Source organism: Bos mutus, chromosome 24 (genome assembly GCF_027580195.1).
Source record: "Bos mutus isolate GX-2022 chromosome 24, NWIPB_WYAK_1.1, whole genome shotgun sequence".
In the NCBI taxonomy this organism is placed as follows: domain Eukaryota; kingdom Metazoa; phylum Chordata; class Mammalia; order Artiodactyla; family Bovidae; genus Bos; species Bos mutus.
The window spans coordinates 642,704-663,317 of NC_091640.1; the positions used below are offsets into that span (position 1 = coordinate 642,704).

General features: G+C 43.6%; 1 protein-coding gene across 5 annotated transcripts; it reads left to right on the top strand.

The window, feature by feature from the left end:
* Positions 1 to 25: 25 nt before the first annotated feature.
* Positions 26 to 11,067, top strand: TXNL4A (thioredoxin like 4A). Of its 5 annotated transcripts, XM_070361484.1 has the most exons (5): positions 26 to 144; positions 562 to 808; positions 2,803 to 2,872; positions 6,771 to 6,874; positions 10,667 to 10,828. In XM_070361484.1, the coding sequence occupies exons 2-5, from the start codon at positions 577 to 579 to the stop codon at positions 10,681 to 10,683; spliced, it is 423 nt and encodes a 140-aa protein (XP_070217585.1). In that variant the 5' UTR covers positions 26 to 144; positions 562 to 576; the 3' UTR covers positions 10,684 to 10,828. The 5 variants fall into 5 exon arrangements, with proteins under 5 accessions (XP_070217585.1, XP_014337328.1, XP_070217586.1 ...); XM_014481842.2 differs by lacking the exon at positions 2,803 to 2,872 and having other exon boundaries at positions 562 to 729; positions 10,667 to 11,067; XM_070361486.1 differs by lacking the exons at positions 26 to 144; positions 562 to 808 and adding an exon at positions 2,306 to 2,384 and having other exon boundaries at positions 10,667 to 11,067.
* Positions 11,068 to 20,614: the final 9,547 nt, after the last annotated feature.

Below are 20,614 nucleotides of genomic sequence, written 5' to 3' on the forward strand. Positions count from 1 at the left end.
CGCTCACGCTCTGCGGGCGCGCGCACGCACTCTCCGGAGCTCACGCCTTGTGGGCGCGCGGGCTCAGTGGCCGGCGCTCACATCCTCTGGGAGACCTACGCGCCCGGAAGGACCGCTGAGCGGGAGGGCCCGGTGTGGGCAGAGGTGCGTGCGCGGCTGGAGACGGTGGGAAGGGGTCGGCGAGTGATGCGCGGGTGTGTGATTCCAGGGGGCCCCTCCCCTTGGGATCTTGGCCGGGGGGCAGAGGCGTTCCTGTGGCGGGCTCGGGGTCGGAACTTGGTAGACGCGGGCCTGGCCCTGCCGGCAGCGCATCGACTGCCCCTCGGGGTGAGTCCCCGTAGGCCGGGGGCTCCGTGGTGAGGCTCCGTGGGGTGGGGGCCCCGCAGGGTGAGCCCCCGCGGGGTAGGGGCCCCGTGGTGAGGCTCTGTGGGGTGGGGGCCCCGCAGGGTGACACCCCGTGAGGGGCTCCGTGGTGAGGCTCCTTGGGGCGGGGGGTTCCTTGGGTGTGCCATGGGGGGGCTGGGAGGAGCTGGCCGGTGATTTCCCCCCACTCCCCCGCAGACCTGTCGGCTCAAGATGTCGTACATGCTCCCGCACCTGCACAATGGCTGGCAGGTGGATCAGGCCATCCTTTCGGAAGAAGACCGCGTGGTCGTCATTCGGTTTGGGCACGACTGGGACCCTACTTGCATGAAGATGGATGAGGTTCTGTACAGCATTGCTGAAAAGGTAAAGCAGCCACACCTCCCGTCGCGTCCTGCCGCCCGGTTTGGTGTTTGCATCCTGTTGGATTGCTGTTGTTTTGCCGGTAAGAATGAAAAATACAGCCAGTTTACCGGTTACAGAGAAGCAGTAGGATTCATAGAAGTACCTTGGGGTATGAGGATGGGCTCCCTGAAATTTGTCAGAATAACTTATATCCTTACTGGCAGAAGTTTCCATAGATTTTCACATTTTTAAGAGGTTCATGATGTCTCTCCCTGAAGAAGTGAAAGATTCTTATTAATTTATAGGGATTTTAACCCATAAGGTGTTTTCAAAAATTTACATCTATACTGCCAAGAGCAAAACATGTTTGCAGAATTTGGCTGAGTGTAGGAGCTTACTTTGAATGGCTTAGTTTTAAAACCTTGTCATTTTTTTTGGAACCGTGTTTATTTGTTGTATGTATTGAGCAGAACATCTATGGTAACAACATAGTAAATTCCCTTCTTTTTCTTTGAGTCCCTTCTTTCCTCCAGGGCGCTCGTTGTAAGTGACTTGATTTATAGCTTAGAGTGATTCCAATGTAGGAAACATTGGGAAAAAGTAGAACTGTAATGTTAGAACTAGTTTTCCTAATCCTTAAATTTAGTACACGGGGTTGTCTGTGGCCATTTGCTGACAATAAAGAGCAATTGTAGGGCGCTGTTGAGTAACTAGGGCTTAATTCTCTTTCTGTAATTGTCTAATGGGTATTTTAAGGTAAATTTGATTTAGAATTTTGCAATTGTAGTAATAGGGCAAGAGGCAAAAATATTAGGGTATAATAAAAAATATAATATTCAATGTTAATTTGAGAGGTTATTCATTTTATTAAAGAGTATAAAAATAAGGGAAACATTGAAGTCATCATTTATTTCACAGGAGTAAGATATGCTAATATGGGCTGGGTTAAAATAACTCCTTTGAGTAAAGAGTAGCAGGTGTAAGGATATAGTTTGTATTTAGGAATCGAAAAGTAGTCTGACCTGCCGTCAGTAGTTTTCACTGTCTCCTCTTTGGTAGGACAGGCAGAGTGAGGTCGGGGTAGTGGCACTGTGAACATTAGGGACCATCCTTCTGTGTCTGTCACCGAAAGTGCATCTCAGAGAGTCTGATTCTGCAGATCTGAGATTAGGTCCAGAAGCTCCCCCAGGAATTCTGAATCCCTTCAGTGAGATCCGAGTCAGAGCAGGAGTCTGTGGTGATAACCTTACCCTCCTCTTCCTCTTGGACGCCAAGGCGTTGAGGGAGCTTGAAGAGATGCCTGGGGAACTCAGGAGAGCAGGGTTCTGCCAGTCGGGTCCTCCCCGTCAGGTCAGAGGTCAGGAGTGAAGTGGTGCCCAGAAGTCATTTCCCCATGACTTGAGCCGCAGTGGTCAAGGGCAGAGACTGCAGAAGTCAGTGATGACGGATGAAGACCCTGTTCCAGTAATCGAATCACTGCTATGTGGACGCTGACGTAACTTACGTGTGTGTTCTGGGTTCTGCCTTGCAGGTGGAGTGTAAGCACCAGGGGATGTCCAGACCCGGTTGCCCTCAGCACGAGGCTAGGATGGCAGAGGCGTGAGGGTTGTTTGCTGTTCATATCTGAGCAAAACTCAGCAAGATACTCTTAGCTAGGAGACAGATTTTGTGTCAATGTAAGTTTTTAGGGACTTTCATCAGAACTGTTCTTTTCTAATCCCTGTGTAGCAGTCAGAGACCAAATTGCTGTAGTGCTAGTAGGTGTGCTCTTTTTGGACTAGAACTATTGGTAAGAACAGTTTAATTGGGCTCACTTGGAGTATTTTTCTTTGGTCTTTTAAGTTACTCTTTTTCATTCATCCAGAACTTGGATTTCTATTTTAATAAACTTCTAATACTATGTAATATTATAGTCATTAAAAATGCAAACTTGAAATGCATTACAAAACTGTTAATGTTTTATTTTCTGCTTAGTATAAGGGCAGAATATGAATTTATAATTCTGGAAGCCCTTTTTGGGGACGTTGAACAGGAATTTTTGAAATTTAAGGTTTTAGTATAAAGAACAATTTAACTGTCTATCTCCCTCTGCAGAAATGGCAGATAATGGGAGATCTTCCTCATCTTGTTACGAGCTCTGTTTGGATACCCCAGCTGTTTTAAAGTGAGTAAAATTCCAACATTGAGGCTGGACTTGATTATACTATTCTCCTGGAATGTGTTTTATTGACTCACTGCTTCAGCAGCTCCAACCCCACCTCATGCTGGATTGGTTTTGACCTGTACTGAAAACAGAGATACGTTGAAAGATTTTACAGATGTCTGGAGTTTGGTAGAATTATTATCAAAATAAAGTTTCCAGGACTTCCCTGTGGTCCAGTGGCCCTGACTCCATGCTCCCAAAGCAGGGGGCCCAGGTTCAATCCCTGGTCAGGGAACTAGCTCCCATGTGCCACAACTAAAGATCCCTCACGCCACAACTAAGACCTGGTGCAGCAAAATAAATAAATAGAAATAAATATTAAAAAAAATAAAGGTTTCTGATTAGTGGGTGATTTTATGCACAGCTTCAAGGTAAGACTTTTGTCTTGCCATTTTGGAGGCGTGTACTTTGGCAGCACTGTGACCAAGTCCCATTATGTGTAAGAATAAATGGGATGTTTAATTCTTGTATGTTTAAAGAGTTCATACCAGTAGAATTTAAAATATGCAAAACCTCAGTGATACTATCTCATAGTCAGACCTTCTAATTTGTATATAAGGTAAATGTATTCATGGAATTATTTAGGAATGACTTCTGGGGCTCTTTCTTAAACATGTCATAAAGTAGGTTGAATCTGCAGAAATTTATGCTCAATTGAGAAATCTCATAGGAACCAGTAACCAATCAGGGCAAATAATAGTTTGAGAAAAGGAAGTTATGCAGTTTTTTGATGGCTTTGAAAGGAACTATCTAAAAATGTAAAAATCGATACTTCAAAAATGCATAGTACCAATTGACAGTCAAGAACATTTGTCCAGAATTTTAGGTGGGTTCTTAGCTAATGGAGGAGCTTCATAGAGAAGGTGGAAGGCGACGCTGACAGCCTTCGGTCTTAGTGACATGCATGAGTGGCATTGAGTGGCGTGCAGGACTGTGGAGCTGTGTTGTCACTGAGAGAGAGGCCAGCTGGTGCTGCAGGGCTAGAGGACCTGTCAGGTCACCTCTAGGAAGAACAGACTGTCTTTTAAGGCAGGTCTGTTTGAACTCAGGATTACGTAATTAAGTCCATAGTGACAGTAAAACATTTTCTGAGTTTTGAAATATATGTGTATTTCTGAAGTTCATTCATTCAACTAGTGATATTTACTGGTGCCCCGGGTATGTCAGGTCCTGATTGACTCGAGGACCACCAGAAAAGACAGCAGATGTGGTCCCTGACCTTGTGAGGCTTCACATCTATCTTGATGGGATTTATGTGGAAGGAATAGATGATGAAGGACTGTAGTGTCATTTGTTTTTTGACTTCTGAATGAGCTACGGTTTTCTTACTCATCACTGGAGGCAAAAGAAAATGAGACCTTTTTTAAGTGTCTCACGTAAAACCAACATTCACAGTGTGAAAGTTGTACATCATTGAGTTGTCATTTTATGCTTTAGGAAGCTATGCGTGTGTGTGTGTGTGTGTGTGTGTGTGTGTGTTTGGTTATACTGTGATGTTAATACCTAACTTTTACATTGTAGTATCTTTTTTTTTTTTTAATGAGAGAAGTAAAATATCTCTGCTTAGTAAAACTAGATGCAGGCAGGACTTATGAAAGGCAGGAGACCTAGGTTTGTTCCCTGGAGAAGGAAGTGGCCACCCACTCCAGTATTCTTGCCTGGAGAATTCCATGGACAGAGGAGCCTGGCAGGCTACAGTCCATGGGTTCCAAGGGTCGGACACGACTTAGCAACTAAACCACAACCACCAGAACTTATAAACCAGCAGGGTAACTTTTGCCAGGAGGCAGTTGTGCAGCGGAGCAAGTGGCTGCTCTCAGCAGTCCTCCAACTCTGTGTGCACACCAGGAAGAGGGGATGTGGGAGAGGCTCAGAGAGACTCCTTTTCTTCCCCTACCTCGGCACTGACGCCTATCAGCAAAAGGCGTGCTCGTGAAATGTAAAGTTCCTTCTCTCCTTTTTGTGGAAGGTGGTGGTTTAATGTCCACAGTCAATATTTCTTAATATTCCCAAAAATAGAGAGCAGAGTATAGTAGACTTAATACCTAATACTTAATACTTGTTGCAGTTACCAGTATTCTGTCAGTCTTGTACCATTTAATCCCTCAGTTTTTGTACTGTAGTATTAAACCATATAATCGCATGGATGGAGGAGCCTGGTAGGCTGCGGTCCATGGGGTTGCGAAGAGTCGGACACGACTGAGCAACTTCGCTTTCACTTTTCACTTTCATGCATCAGAGAAGGAAATGGCAACCCACTCCAGTGTTCTTACTTAGAGAATCCCAGGGATGGTGGAGCCTGGTGGGCTGCCGTCTATGGGGTCACACAGAGTCAGACACGACTGAAGTGACTTAGCAGCAGCAGCAGTAGCAGCAGCATGCTATTTCACTAGTAAATTACAGTCAGGTTTTTAGAGTTAGTTTGGAGGAAGAAATAGGCATTTTCTGTGCAGTTCCTGGGACTGCCATAACAAAGCATCACAAATTGGGCAGATTAAAACAAGAGAAATGTGTTGCCTCACAGCTTGAGGGTCAGAAGTCCGAGACTGGGGTGTCAGCAGAATGTGCTCCCTCGGGAAAGTCCCTGCTGTTCTCCCCATCCTGGTGTCTCCCCTCCTGGGGTGCTCCCTGCCTTCTGGGTGCCTTCCCTAGCCCTCTGGGTTCAGTTGGCGTGTTTGTGTTCTCCCTTGGCTTGTTTCAACCAGCCAGGTTGGATCATGGCTCAGACTCCAGTATGACCTCTTTTGACCTTCGCTGATGAGCTCTGCAGGCACCCTGTTCCCAGGTCAGGCCACCTTCTGAGAATGAGGGGTCAGGGGTTCAGTTTGTTTTCTTGTTGGGGTAAAAGGACATAATTCAACCCACAGTATTTTAAGTTGGTATAAGCTTTCTAAAAGGCACTGAGACAGAAATTATAAGGAGCGTTTAAAATGTCATGTCCTTTGTTCTGAAGATTCTATTTTAGGTGTTTATCCTTAAGAAATAATGAAATATGTATATAAATGTAAGGGTAATAATGTTCATATGTGAATAATGATATTAATGAAATTTTATTTATATTCATGAAAAAAAAATAACAGAAGAATGGTAAAATAATGGCATAGCCATTTGATGAACTGTTAAGTAGCCATAATGTTTTGTTTTGATTGTTTTCTTATATACAGTATACAGTTTATATGAGGACACTCATAATTAAAGTGAGATACAAAATATTGTAGTATGATCACCGTATGATCACATTTTATTAGAACAGCATAAACATATAGACCAGAAAAAGTGGGAAAGAATATAGTAAAAATATCTTCTCAGCAGTTATCTCTGGGTGTTGGGATTGGACGTAATTTTATTTATGGTTTTCTGGGTTTTCTAAATGTTCTGTGATGGACTTGCAATTAAGGAAGAAATTAAAGAACATTTGTTACCTACAATATGATTTGAGTTGTTAGGCCCTTAGTGTGTGCAGGTGTCCAGACCTAAGTTAGAGGGGAGTGTGTGGCTGAATCCCAGGGGCATATTTTAAAGCATTTGTTTGCTACATACAGTTAAATGCTTGTAAAAGTTCGTGTAGCATTTTACTGGACCAGCATGAGTGATGTGTCTGCGGACTTTTCCTGCAGGATTCTCATAACTTGCTGGCTGGAAGATGTTAAGCATGCTAATGGACAGTTGCTCAGGACTGTGATGCTAGTGAAGTGATGTCCCACATGGCAACTCTCCTGGGAAAACCTGTTGCAGAGCTAGTTTGAAAATTGTCCTGTTATACACAGATTCTTTTGTTTTTGTTTTTAATGTGCTTTTACAGAAAAAAAGTTGATGTGTTATTTCAGTTCTCCCCCCCTCCCATCTCCTTTACTTTTAGGTTAAAAATTTTGCAGTTATTTATCTTGTGGATATTACAGAAGTACCTGACTTCAACAAAATGTATGAGTTATATGATCCGTGTACTGTCATGTTTTTCTTCAGGTATGTTCACTTATCTTAAAGTTGTTATTTAAATTGAAAAGATGGTCTGGGCGTTTAATGCAATCAAGATATCTTTAGAAGGAAGTTGTAATGTGGTCATATCATAATACAGTTTGTATCACCAGGCAATTAATGTGATCTTTTAAATAATTTTCAAAGTAACAATTCCAGTTTTACCATTTACTCAGTAACAAATTACCCTTTTGAAATAACTACCCAGGGACCTAGGTGAAGTGTAATTAAATGGAGGACATTCTTATTGACATTTAAGATACCTTTAAATTAAATCTGTTGATGAAAAATGTGTTTACAGTAACTCAGTTTTTAAATATATTACTGATTAGCATCCTTTTGTGATATCCAAGAGGGAAACCTGTACTTCGTTAGTTTGCTTATAAATACAAAATCTTATAAAAAGATCTTTCATCAGCTGAAAAATTCTTTTGTGGATCCTAGTCAATCAATCACTGGCTCAAGTAATAGAATCTCCCTGATGACTTTGAATGAATTTGCACCTATGATTTACAAACTTTGCATGAATGGAGAATGCAGAGTAGCTACTGGTTAGACACAGGAGTCTGATGCAGATATAAACACGGTTTTTGCTATTTCTGTAATAAAGTTAAGTAACAGCATGAGTGAAAAAAAAAATTTCTGTTGTGAAGGTTTAATTTGGAAAGAAATCACCATATGACACTATTTTTACTTGTCTATCAGAATTTCTTATGTTACTCCAGAAGTTAGTAAGTAGCAATATAAACACTAGGCCAGCTCTAGCAGCAGAGCTCCCTAGTGGGTGAGGAGGTCTGGGTGGGGTGTGCAGGGTGTGTACTCACTCTCTGTTCTGTGTAACAAACTTGGTGGTCTGTAGGTCAGAGTCCAGGCAGGCTCAGGGTTCTGATGTGGGGTCTCCGAAGGCCAGAGTCACGGGCTAGGCTCCCGTCTAGGCCGTCGGTCAGGGAAGAATCCACTTGGCTCAGGGGCGCTTTTGGTTGGATCCAGTTTCTGGTGGTCACAGGTCGGAGGTCTGTTTCTGCTGGGCCCTTCTCTGCTCCTAGAGGCTCCTCTGTCTTTGAAACCCTGAGCAGTGAGTTGAGTTCTTTTCATAAGCTGCTCCAGCATCCTGTTCTGCTTTCAGAGGGCACGTGTGATTGGATTAGACAAACCCCTTAATCCAGGAGAATCCCCTTATTTTAAAATCAACCGATGAGTAACCATGGGAACAGCTGCAGACCCCCTGTGCGGCATCATGTACCTAATGATGGGCATGGTCGCGTTGCAGCCCAGTTCCGGGGGTTCAGGTGGGAGATAGGGGTCTTATAGGGTTCTGTGCACTGCAGCGTGCCAGGCCAGGCCCACCCCCACCCCCGGCTGCAGAGAGTCATGTCCTGCCCCGGCTGCGGCCCCCACCATCAGCTCCCATTGCAGAATCGGGTGTGGATGAGGCTTCTCTGGCCAGCTTTGGAGGCTGCTCCTTATCTGTGGCCCCTCCTCCAGGACGCAGTGTGGACAGTCCTGAGAAACAGTCTTCTGGGCTCACAAGGAGGGAAGATGGGGAGGAGGGGCCTGGGGAGGAGGAGCTCTGATGCAGCACTGGGTCGTCCTTCTGGCCTAATGCAGGTTTTTATTTTTTGCCTTTTCATGAAGGGCATTTGCAGCCGGTTTATTTTTCAACTGCTTCCTGCCAGCAGCATTTTGGGGTTGTGTCAGCTCTTCTCACTGCATGGTCTTCCCTTTCAGTCTGAGCAAGTAGGGTTCCTGTCCTGGGCTCTGGGGTGCCCTCTGCCCAACAGCTGTTTCCTTGGGGAAGAGCCCATCCTGTGACTGGACATTCTGACTTTAGGTCTTTCCTGGGTTTCCGCAGAAGATTGTGTGGCCTCTTTGTCCAGAGTAGAGCAGCCGTTTCTGGATTTCAGCACCTTCTGCCATCTGGAGAGGCCAAGAAATTTTTCTGGTTAACAGATCTTACACCAGTTTGTCTCTCTTCTCGTTTTACTGTAAGCAGCATGAAACTCGGCAGCGCCTTCTAGACACTTAGGTGTCTTCAGCTGGTATCTACGTCCATCACTTTGGAGTGTTGCAGACATCCTCCACTCCCTGTAATGCATCCCCACCCCCTCCCAGTCCATGTTCCTACTGACAGGCTGTTGAAGGCAGTCTGGGTCTTTTCTGTGTGCCCCTCAGAATTCTCCCAGAGTCCTCCCATCTTGGATCCTGCCTTCCACTGCATGTGACCAGGCTTGAGGGACAGGAGAAGCCTTTCTGGGGAAAGAGGTTGAGTGGTGCTGGGGCTGGGTGTGTATTTTGATATTTTAGAACTGATGCTGCACTCAGAAAAGGAGACAAAGCCTTCTGCTGTTCCTGCAACCCAGAATTCTAAGACAAGTAGTAACAATATTTTGGTTAATTTATTCACCAAATATGTATACACATAGAGTCCTGCTCAGTTTTATGTCTATGCTGGGACATGAATCAGATCAGACAGGGTGCCTGCTGTCACAGAACATCCTCTGATGGCAAAGCAGAGCAGATAGCACCGGAAACCAGGGAGAAGTGACAGGTGACAGCATGTGTGCGTGCCGTGGAAGGGGCTTCCCCTCACCCACAAGCAATCGTAGGATCTAGAAGTGGCCTTTGTTAACATGAACTCCCTTGTAACAGAAGAGGTGCCTAGGAATAGCAAGCCACCCATTTCCGCTTCATGGCCATGAAGTGTCTTCAGGAGCTGAGGACAGAGTCCAGATATCCCATCACTCACTGCAGACAGTTCCAAAGGTTTGGGCAGTATCGAGCCAGGAACTGTGGATAAAACCAAATACATAGGACAGTATATCTTTTGAGTGACCACATATATATTTTTCTTATAAGTCACAGTATTGCAGCAAGTATTTGCAGAGGCACAAATACTGATTGTCATCAGGCAGCGGGGAGTGTGTAGAGGCTGCTGAGTAAGTTTGGCGTGAGCCCAGCAGGGGCACAGGGCAGAATGGCCTGCACATCTGGGGACCTGCAAGGATGTGGGTGACACAGGTGGGGGTGGGGAGTGGCAGGTGTGGAAGGGAGGGCAGGGCCAGGCCCAGATGCCCGGATTCCTGGGCCGGTGTGACTCCTGGAAGCGAGTTTTTGCAGCAGGAGAGTGACATCCAGTTTGCCTCCTGGAAGCTCACTCTGACTAGAAGGAGACCTCACTGCAGCCCCAGGTGGAGCCCACAACAGGAAACCACAGCTGGCAGCCAGAGGCATAGCCTGTCAGAAACAGAAAGTTAAATCGATAGCCATTAGTACAGCTGGTACAACAAGGGTTAATATCTTTATTTTATGAAGTGCACATATAAATTCATTTTAAAAAGTAGCTTCTTGAAAGATCCATCTATGGAGAATCGAGAAATGCAAAATATCATTCACTTCACAGTCAATAGGACTTTCAGTAACATTTACACTAAGTGCTCACAAGAACACCATGAGAAACTCACACATTGCTTTTTCAGGTAAGTTACTACAACACCCTGGAAAACTGTTTGGCTTACCAGGTGACTGAGGCTGTGTCCTTCGACCCTTGATTGCCCTGTAGGTGATTTGTCCTAAGGAATTACAGAGCACACAGAAGGAACATGTGTGTCTTTCTTAACAGTATTTAGATGGTTTCTAGTTTTCTTCTAAACCGTGGTGGATCCTCTTGATCGTGCTGATGTTTGATAAGAGCCTGTAATGGAGGTGGGGATGTAAGGCATGTTTCCATGCGGTTCTTTTTCAGAGGGATTCTTGTGAGCACTGACCCCTTCCCTCTTACAGGAACAAGCACATCATGATCGACCTGGGCACCGGCAACAACAACAAGATCAACTGGGCCATGGAGGACAAGCAGGAGATGATCGACATCATCGAGACGGTGTACCGGGGGGCCCGCAAGGGCCGTGGGCTGGTCGTGTCTCCGAAGGACTACTCCACCAAGTACAGATACTGAGCGCGGCCCACCCGGTGCACGTGGTGCCCTGGGGTCGTTCTCATGTTGAAGTATTTTCAACTATTTAAAGCCTTTGAGAAAGCGTTTGGCAAAGTACATGGAGCTTAAGGAGCTGGAGGGTTTTGCAGTGTGGGTGGCATTGCCTCGCCTTTCAGTCTGCCTGGTCACTGTATTTTTGTATCAGCAAATATCTGTAAATATCTAACTGAAATAAATACACAGTGATGGGGATGGTCAAAATTGTTTATTTACTAAGAAACTTAGTGTACAGATTAATGATTTTGGTAGTCAAGAATGGACTCTCTACCACTGAGTGAGGCTCAGTGTGTCTCATGGTTCCGGAGGCTGGAGTCAGATCCAGCTGTCAGGCTGGTCCTCCGGGGCCTGACAGGGAGTCTGTTCCCACCCCTCTCCTGGCTCTGGTGGTTTCTGGCGTCCCTTGGCTGGTGATGCTTCACCACAGTCCCAGCCTTCATCCTACACATTGTTCTCCCTGTTCGTGTGTCTGTTCAGATGTTCCACTGGGCGAGGGCTGCCCTGCTCCAGCACGACCATCTCCACTCATGACGTCTGCAACAGCCCCGTCTCCACAGGATACATTCTGAGGTCCAGGGGTGAGGACTTCCGGCACAGGAATTGTCAGGGACACAGCTGATCCCTCAATAGAACCAAAGGCTTGAGTTCAGGAAGAATACACACTTAATGAAAAGTTACATTTTATTCTGGTTATAAAAACAGTACGATAAAATAATGATTTTTGCAGGCTTCCCTTTAAAGACTAAGAGCTGATTCTTATACTTCTTAAGATCAAATCTGATGTGCGTACTGTATTTTATGTGGAAACCAGACCCTTCAATCCGTGTAGCTACTTTCCTCCTCATAATCTCAAGTTCCTCTCCTATCTCGCTTACCCCAGCAGCATTTGTTAGTTGGGATCTTCTTGGGCACATCTCAGTGCACACAGACTACACAGTCAAGAGTGGACGCCTGGCGTGGAGGAGCACAGGGAACTCTGGGGAGCACACCTGGAGCCCACACCTGGCTTCACAGCCCTTGGGCAAGTGCTCTCCCACGTGAAGAGGATGGTAGCGTCTGCTGTCTGACACCTGCTGTACTCAGATCAGTCACAGCATTCCCTGGGGGCTCTCTGCTGTGAAAAGGCTCACTGCCTCATCAGATTGACTCATTGTTGAAACATGAGTGTACTTACCAAAGAATGAAATTTTTGAAAAGCCACACACACACAAGTATGTGCTTTTAGAAACGGACATAGGGACTTCTTTGCCAATAAAGGTCCGTCTAGTCAAGGCTATGGTTTTTCCAGTAGTCATCTATGGATGTGAGAGTTGGACTATAAAGAAAGCTGAGTGCAGAAGAATTGATGCTTTTGAACTGTGGTGTTGGAGAAGACTCTTGAGAGTCCCTTGGACTGCAAAGAGATCCAACCAGTACATCCTAAAGGAAATCTATCCTGAATATTCATTGGAAGGACTGATGCTGAAGCTGAAACTTCAATACTTTGGCCACCTGATGTGAAGAACTGACTCACTGGAAAAGACTCTGATGCTGGGAAAGATTGAAGGTGGAGGAGAAGGGAACAACAGAGGATGAGATGGTTGGATGGCATCACCAACTCAATGGACATGAGTTTAAGTAAACTCCAGGAGTTGGTGATGGACAAGGAGGCCTGGTCACAAAGGGTTGGACATGACTGAGTAACTGAACTGAATTGATAGGGACTTCCCCGGTGGTCTGGAGGTTAAGACGCTGCACTCCCAATGCAGGGGGCTCAGGTTTGATCCCTGGTCAAGGAACTAGATCCCACATGCTGCATCTAAGAATTTGCATGCTATAACTAAAGATCCCAGTACAACCAGATAAATATTTTTTTTTTAATGGATATAAAACTCAAATGCAAATATGCAGTTTAATATCTCCAGTTTTAATTTTCCCGAAAATAGTATAATACTGTGTCATATGAGGTGCTAAAGAAAAAAAATGTGATCCTAAGTACCTGGCATATGAAAGACATTTGATAGTATACTTCTGACATTTATTCAAGCAAGACCATTAGCCAGTAATTACCTGAAAAGATGCTCACCATCATCAGTCACCAAGGGAATGCATATCAAAACCAGGAGATAACACTGACACCCATGAGAATGGGTGTGAACAGACTCAAGGGTCCATTACTACAAGTGCTGACAAGGATGTGAAAAACGGGCTGCCATGCACTCTGGTGGGAAGGGATTGGTGCAGTCACTGTGGAAACCAGTGTGGCAGTTCCTCAAAAATACGGCGTGGAATTACCATCTGACCCATCAGAGGCACTCCTAGGTATATCTCAGAGATAAAACATGTATGTCCACACAGAAAGTTGGACAAGAATTTTTATAGCAGCATTTTTCATAAGAGCCAAAGACAGGCATCTCAGATGTCCATCAGCTCCCCAGTGGATCGAACAGTGTGCTGTATCCATGCAGTAGACTATCACTTGGTCATAAGAGGGAATGAAGTACTGATGGAGGCTCCAAACTTGAAAACATTAACGTAAGTAGAAGAAACTAGTTGTTATGTCGTGTGTGATCCCATTTATAGATGTCTAGAATGGGCAAATCCATAGAGACAGCTGATTAGTGTTTGTGTAAGACTGGAGGATGTGGAAATTGGGCAGTGACAGCTGTTGGGTACAGGATTTCTTCTTAAGATGATGGAAATCTTGCAGAATTGTGGTTATACATGTCTGTGAATATATGAAAAATCACTGAATTGTATGCTTTAGTTGGATGAATTGCATGGCATATGAATTCTCTCATTGATAAAGCTTTATTAACAGAAAAACAAAAAACCGTACTTCACGTTTGTAAATTTATTATAAATTTGTTTTATTTACAAGTTGTAATAACTTCATTCGCATTTGACTTTAAAAATTATCTTTTCACTGGTGCTTTGTAAGTATAATATCACTGAATTATGATTTGGCCTCTATTCTATGTTTATGTCTTATTGTAAAAAGCTTATATCTTATTACCATCCACCTCACCCTTAACCAAGTAACTTATAAGTCATTTCTCAAATCCTTCCAGGCACCTGCCAGGTAGATAGTTTACAGAGAGGGGAACTGAACCGTAGTTGCCCAGACTTAAAACTAACTGGGCTGGCCTGGTGGTTCAGCCAGTTAAGAAGCTGCCTGCAGTGCAGGAGGCCCAGGGTCAATACCTGAGTTGGAAGATCCCTTGGAGAAGGAAATGGCTACCTACCCACCCCAGTTCAGTTGGTAAAGAATCCTCCTGCAACGCAGGAGACCCAGGGTCAATTTCTAGGTCAGGAAGATCCCCTGGAGAAGGGAAAGGCTACCCACTCCAGTGTTCTGGCCTGGAGAATTCCATGGACTGTATAGTCCATGGGGTCCCAAAGAGTCGGACACGACTGAGCGACTTTCACTTTCATTTTCACCCACTCCAGTATTCTTGCCTGGAAAATTCTATGGACAGAGGAGCCTGGTGGGCTACAGTACATGGGGTCCCAAGAGTCGAACACAACTTCGTGCCTAAACCACCACCACAACTAATTGCAGAGGACATGAATTTGAAACCTAGATCTGTAGGGCTATCAAACCTTGCCTCATTGCTGTACGTGTTGCTTTTTTCAAGTTGAAATGAACTAGTAGAGAAAGGTGATGATACCCCGGTTCTCTGGGCACAAAGAGACTTCTGTTTTCCATTCTTCCCATGATGAGTTTTATTGCAAAGTCCAGGGACTAGACAAGGCAGCTGACACAGAGGCAACCAACCTAGGAGGTACAGAATATATTCAGTAATAGAATAAGCAGTCAAGTAAACTAGAGAGACAAGCACACACACAGGAGACATGAAAGAGTATTGCAGCATTCAGTTCAGTCGCTCAGTCCTGTCCAACTCTTTGTGACCCCACGGACTGCAACACTCCAGTCTTCCCTGTCCATCACCAACTCCCGGAGCTTGCTCAAACTCATGTCCATCAAGTCAGTGATGCCATCCAACCATCTCATCCTCTGTCGTCCCCTTCTCCTCCTGCCTTCAATCTTTCCCAGCATCAGCTGTCTTTTCCCCTGAGTCAATTCTTCACATCAGGTGGTCAAAGTATTGAAGTTTCAGCTTCAGCATCAGTCCTTCCAATGAATATTCAAGACTGATTTCCTTTAGGATTGACTGGTTTGATCTTGCAGTCCAAGGGACTCTCAAGAGTCTTCTCCAGCACCACAGTTCAAAAGCATCAATTCTTCGGCACTTAGCCTTCTTTATTGCCCAACTCTCACATCCATACATGACTACTGAAAAACCATAGCTTTGACTAGACAGACCTTTGTTGGCAAAGTGATGTCTCTGCAGAGTGAGTTATTGCAGCATCATTTGGAAACAAACAACAAATAGTCAAAGGACTATTATATTGCAGTTAGTTACATTGATCTAGACCTACACATATTAACACAGGCAGATCTCAAACCACTGAATGGAAAACTAGGTACAGAAGGATACTGGGTTATAATGCTATTTACATAGTTTTAAGACATTCACAACAAAGATTTAAAACAGTACAACAAACAGCAGCCCTCTGTTTGCAACAGGCTGTTATGTAGGCATCCAAGTGTCCATAGGCTAGACTGCCCAGTTCTGTATGCGCCGAGCAGGTAAGAGATGAGGAGCTCGGGCACCGACAGAATCAAAGCATCTACTGTCTACAACTCTCCTAGAAAATCGCACTGCTGATGTTTCCGAAAACCACACTCAAAGTTTGGTTTCTTGGGTTGCTTAGTTAAAACTCAGGGTGTATATTCGAGACCTCCTCAGACTTCTTGTGACTATATGAGGTCTTGAAGATCAGACTGGGACCTTGACTTGCTTTAGGTGGGTATCATTTTGAAGAGTTTTCCTACATGGTTTTTAAATGCAACTGATCCTAGCATTCTTTTTGGCATTTTTACATTTTTTGTCAAGGTTTTACAAAGAACACTCGCAGCGCCCTCAGGAGCTCAGCGCTGCCTCCCACACCACCCCAGTCTACAGTCACTGCTGTTGTCCCCAGTCTTCCCTCTGACCTCTGGTTTTCTTGTCAAAAAGTGATCAAGCTCTCACACATCTCCGTGGGCAAAAAAGCATCATAGAAAAGATTGCAAAGTATTTAGAAACTCTCAAAATTCATTCATTAGTTTAAATGTTTGAGTAGCTCGGGGGTCCCAGGGCTGGTGCCAGCCCTGAGCAGCTGAGGTGAACAAAATCAAACCGGTTGCTGCCTTGTGGAGGAGACTCAAATGATTACAAAGAAGTGAAAAGACAACTGTGACAGCCAGAGACCACATGAAGGACATGAAGGACATCAGACCCAGACAGGCATTCAGGGAAAGGACCTCTCAGGAGATCATGTTCAAGCTGAGATTAGATACAAAAAGTGCTAACTGGTGTGTGTGTGTGTGTGTGTGTGTGTGTGTGTGTGTGTGTGTGTGTGTGTGTGTGTGTGTGTGTGTGTGTGTGTGTGGTGTGTGGTGTGTGTGTGTGTGGTGTGTGTGTGTGTGTGTGTGTGTGTGTGTGTGTGTGTGTGTAACTCCAGTCCAGAAGGAACCTCGGAACCAGGCCCTGTGGTGGGACGAGGGCCTGGGGCTGGAAAATGTGGTGTGGTTGAGGGGAGCTAGCGGTTGCAGAGAGGCTCTGCTAGGGAAGGAGGTGTGAGGTGATGGAATTTACTTACAAAAAGCTTGGGTGGGGGGTGCTGAAAGGAGATTTGGGGAGAGAGTTAAAAATCTATGGAGATAGATAAAAGCAATTGTAAAAAAGGAAATGAAATGTGAGAATTTAAAACTTTTAGCACTTCTGCCTTATGGATTCAACTCTATTATTAAGCTTTATATTTTCATAAGTTTCATAACTTTGTGTTAAGTGAATTTTAAATTACAGATTCATCAATATAGGATTTGATATTGAAGTAACTCCATTTTACTTAGGTATTCAATGAATAAACTGCTTTCTACTAAAGTTGTGTTAATCCCATTTAGATTAGAGTATTTAAGTACATGTAAATCTGTCTACTATTTTCCCTCTTTTTCTTATGAAAACATTCTGATTTTTTCTAAATATATGTAACAGGGTGCTGGAAAATAGCAATTCTTTGTAAAAGTATTAGGAAGATACTGAAACAGATATGATATTAAAAAATGCCAAGTAATCTCTTTAAAGATAGATATCTGTGGTTTGAGCAAATAATTGAGATGTTAAATGGCCAAATGAGCCAATAAAAGGGGATCAGCTGAGAACTTTCTTTGCAAAGTTAATAAATTTTTGACAATGTCTATGTTTTTATTTTAGTTAATAACTAAACAGAAGCTTTCTTTCCTACTTAATTTATTAAAAATCCTGGACTTTAAATTGTGTCCTGTATTATTCATAGAGACGCAAATCTGTTTGGTTTAATTCAAGTAATTTTCTCTAGTTTCTGCTAAAATTAAAATTACAGCTAAGATGCTTTGAAATCTTTCATATAATCAAATGGAAATATGATTTTAAGCCACCAAGAATACTGAATTTAAATGATGCAATTTAAAAACTTTGGGTTTAAACTTTGGCTTTGCATTACTGTTGAGGCTATAAAATGACTTTCCTTTCTTACATGCATTCTGCTCAGGGTACTTGGCCTGTGGTCATACTTCTGGTCCTAGAGAAATGTGCAGAGAATTCAAGGATAGCCAGTGCTCATTAAAGAAACTCATTTATACTAGCCAGAAAGTAAGAAATAACCTCAACCCCAAGGAATGGTTAAGGGGATGATTAAATTATTTCAGCCACATGATAGAGTATTAGTAACCATACAAAAGTGTATATGAAACTTTCACAAGGGAAAAAGTGTTTATGATATGAGAACAGGATATTATTTTTTTTTTTTGAGAACAGGATATTAAATTACAAGGAATATGATGAACTATATAAAATTTCTTGCATAGAAAAAAGTATTGATAGTGTGTAATCCTGAATTGTAGGAGTGCTTTTCACTTTTATATACTGCTGCTGCTGCTGCTAAGTCACTTCAGTCGTGTCCAACTCTGTGCGACCCCATAGACAGCAGCCCACCAGGCTCCCCGTCCCTGGGATTCTCCAGGCAAGAACACTGGAGTGGGTTGCCATTTCCTTCTCCAATGCATGAAAGTGAAAAGTCAAAGTGAAGTCGCTCAGTCGTATAAAGAGTATGATTTCTTTATATGCAGGGATAATGTTACTTTTTTATAATGAGAGCCTACAATGGACCCTGTTTTAGGTGATCATAGCTTTTTTTTTTAACTTGGCTCAGAGATAGGTGACTTGACAATTATTTGAAAGCATCTCTAACTGACAAGATAAAGATGGGTGCAATCTTTGTGCACCTCCTTGGTCACGACCTCTACTCAGGCGTGGGGCAGGTAAGGGTGTCCTAGGAAGCAGTCCAGAGCTCCTGCATCAACCTCTTCTCTGGTTTTCCTTTGGTTTGGACAACATACCATCAGGGTCTGCTTGGACTGGACAGGTGAACATGAGTCTTCCCCAGAATCATGTGACTGGAATTATTGAACTGGAATGCAGATGTTGAAGAAGCAACTTCTATAGAAAACTGCTTATGATATTCTTAAGAAAGTTCTATATAGAGCTTAATTCTGGGGGGAAATTGACCTGTTATTCTTTTCCCCCATGATCCACAAATGTTAGGTGTGTATTGAAAAGTGTCCTGTCATTTTACAACCATCTTTGTTAAGTGGTCGATCTCTTGCCTAATTACATTCTTATTGCCCTGCCTTTGTTCTTTTAATCTTTTATTTTACTAAAATGAATTCTTAAATACTAAAAACAAGAACTTGTGTTATATAGATATTACTCAAAAAGTACAGTTTTCACTTTTTCGTATTTTCAAATGACTGTTCTGTCTTCAAGTCTGTAAGAAAAAAATTGAAAGAAGTAATGGTTGATTTAAATATCAGTTAATGTGCAGTTAAATAAATTTGAATCCAACACTATCAACAAAAAAATGTACCTTACTTTCCTGTAATTACTAGAACACTTTTCTACAGGAAAAATTCAGTATATAGAAAACCTGAACATTAAACGATTCTCATTTGAGTCAGACGCTTGTGTGGATGCACAATTTAAGGCGAATAAACAGTGCCTGCTCTTCCAATGGCAGAATACTACTTTGCATCAACAGCGTGAAGACATTCTCCTGGAACAACTGCCTGCCTGCTTCCCTGCAGCAGGACAGGTGTTCAGATGCTGTACCCGAGAGGGGGCCAGGAGAGCGTGGGACAGTAGTTTTGGGGGTCATTGACTCCCCTACTCAAAGCAGGAACACAAGTTTAAGGTGCTTACCAAATCCCCTGAAATCCACAGCAAGAGCCCTGTATTAGGAACCCCTGACCCAGCAGAAGCAACAAGCACAGATTTAGCCAAACAGATTTAGACCTATTCAGGTACTTCCTTTGATTTAAAAGGCATTAACTGACCTCTCATGCTGCTTTAGATAATGGCTGTATGTGCATTGAAAAGGTGAAGTTTTGTCACCTCTTATCCATTTAACTTGATGCCTAACCTATGATGGGTTCTGACCAAACTTAAAACAGCCCGCTGGCATCTGGGTGGTGCCAGCAAAGGACCACGTTCCTGGCCGCCGGCCCCCTCAGGGCAGCGCGCCCTGAGAACATGGTGCTCAGCAACCGCAGGGAGGACAGCATTCCAGGGCAGGTGGGTCCGTCTGAGGCAGCCCCCCACCTGGGTAAAGCCAAGTATCCTGCAGACACAGCTGGAGCGCCCGCCCCCAGACCTGCAGCTCATAATGGCTGTATGTGCATTGAAAAGGTGAAGTTCTGATACCTACTTATCCATTTAACTTGATGCCTAACCTATGATGGGTTCTGACCAAACTTAAAACAGCCTGCTGGTGTCTGGGTGGTGACAGGAAGGGACCACAGCTCATGTGTCCAGGACAGATTCCACCGATCTTTTCCACCAGAACAGCAGATGTGGAAATTTATAAATAAGTCACTGACAGGTGAACTTGCTCTGATTCAGCAGGGTAAGCACAGATGATCTGCCAGCTGACTTGGGATAACAACTGACAGAGAAATGAAAGCACGGAAAACAACCACATCTACCTGTTCAGCTAAAATTAGAGCGTGCTCACAGAAGCAGAATATTACGTCAGTGAAACATGCTTGAGTATCTTAATAAAATAAGGCTTGTGTCTCCAGGTATGTTATACAGACAACACATTCAGTCTAAGACCTGAGGCCAAGCATTTATCTACATCTTCAAGATGTAGTGCAGAAAAAACAAAGACACTAATTGGAAAAGATACATGCACCCGAATGATCATTGCAGCATTATTTACAGTTGCCAAGATAGGGAAGCAAGCAACCCAAGTGTCCAACAGATGACTGGATAAAGAAGATATGGTATATATACACCATGGACTACTACTCAGTCATAAAAAAGAATGAAGATTTGCCATTGGCAGCAACGTGGATAGAATTGGAGGGCATTATGCTAAGTGAAACAAGTCAGACAGAGAAAGACAAATACTATATGTCATCATTTGTATGTGTGAAATCTAAAAAATATAACAAACTAGTGAATATACAGACTCACAGATACAGAGAACAAACGAGTGCGGAGAGGGGAGCAGGGGAGAGGCAGTTAGGGTTAGGGGATTCAGAGGTACAAATTATTATATAACATAAGCTACAAAGATACATTGTAGCTTGGGAAATATAGCCAATATTTTATAAT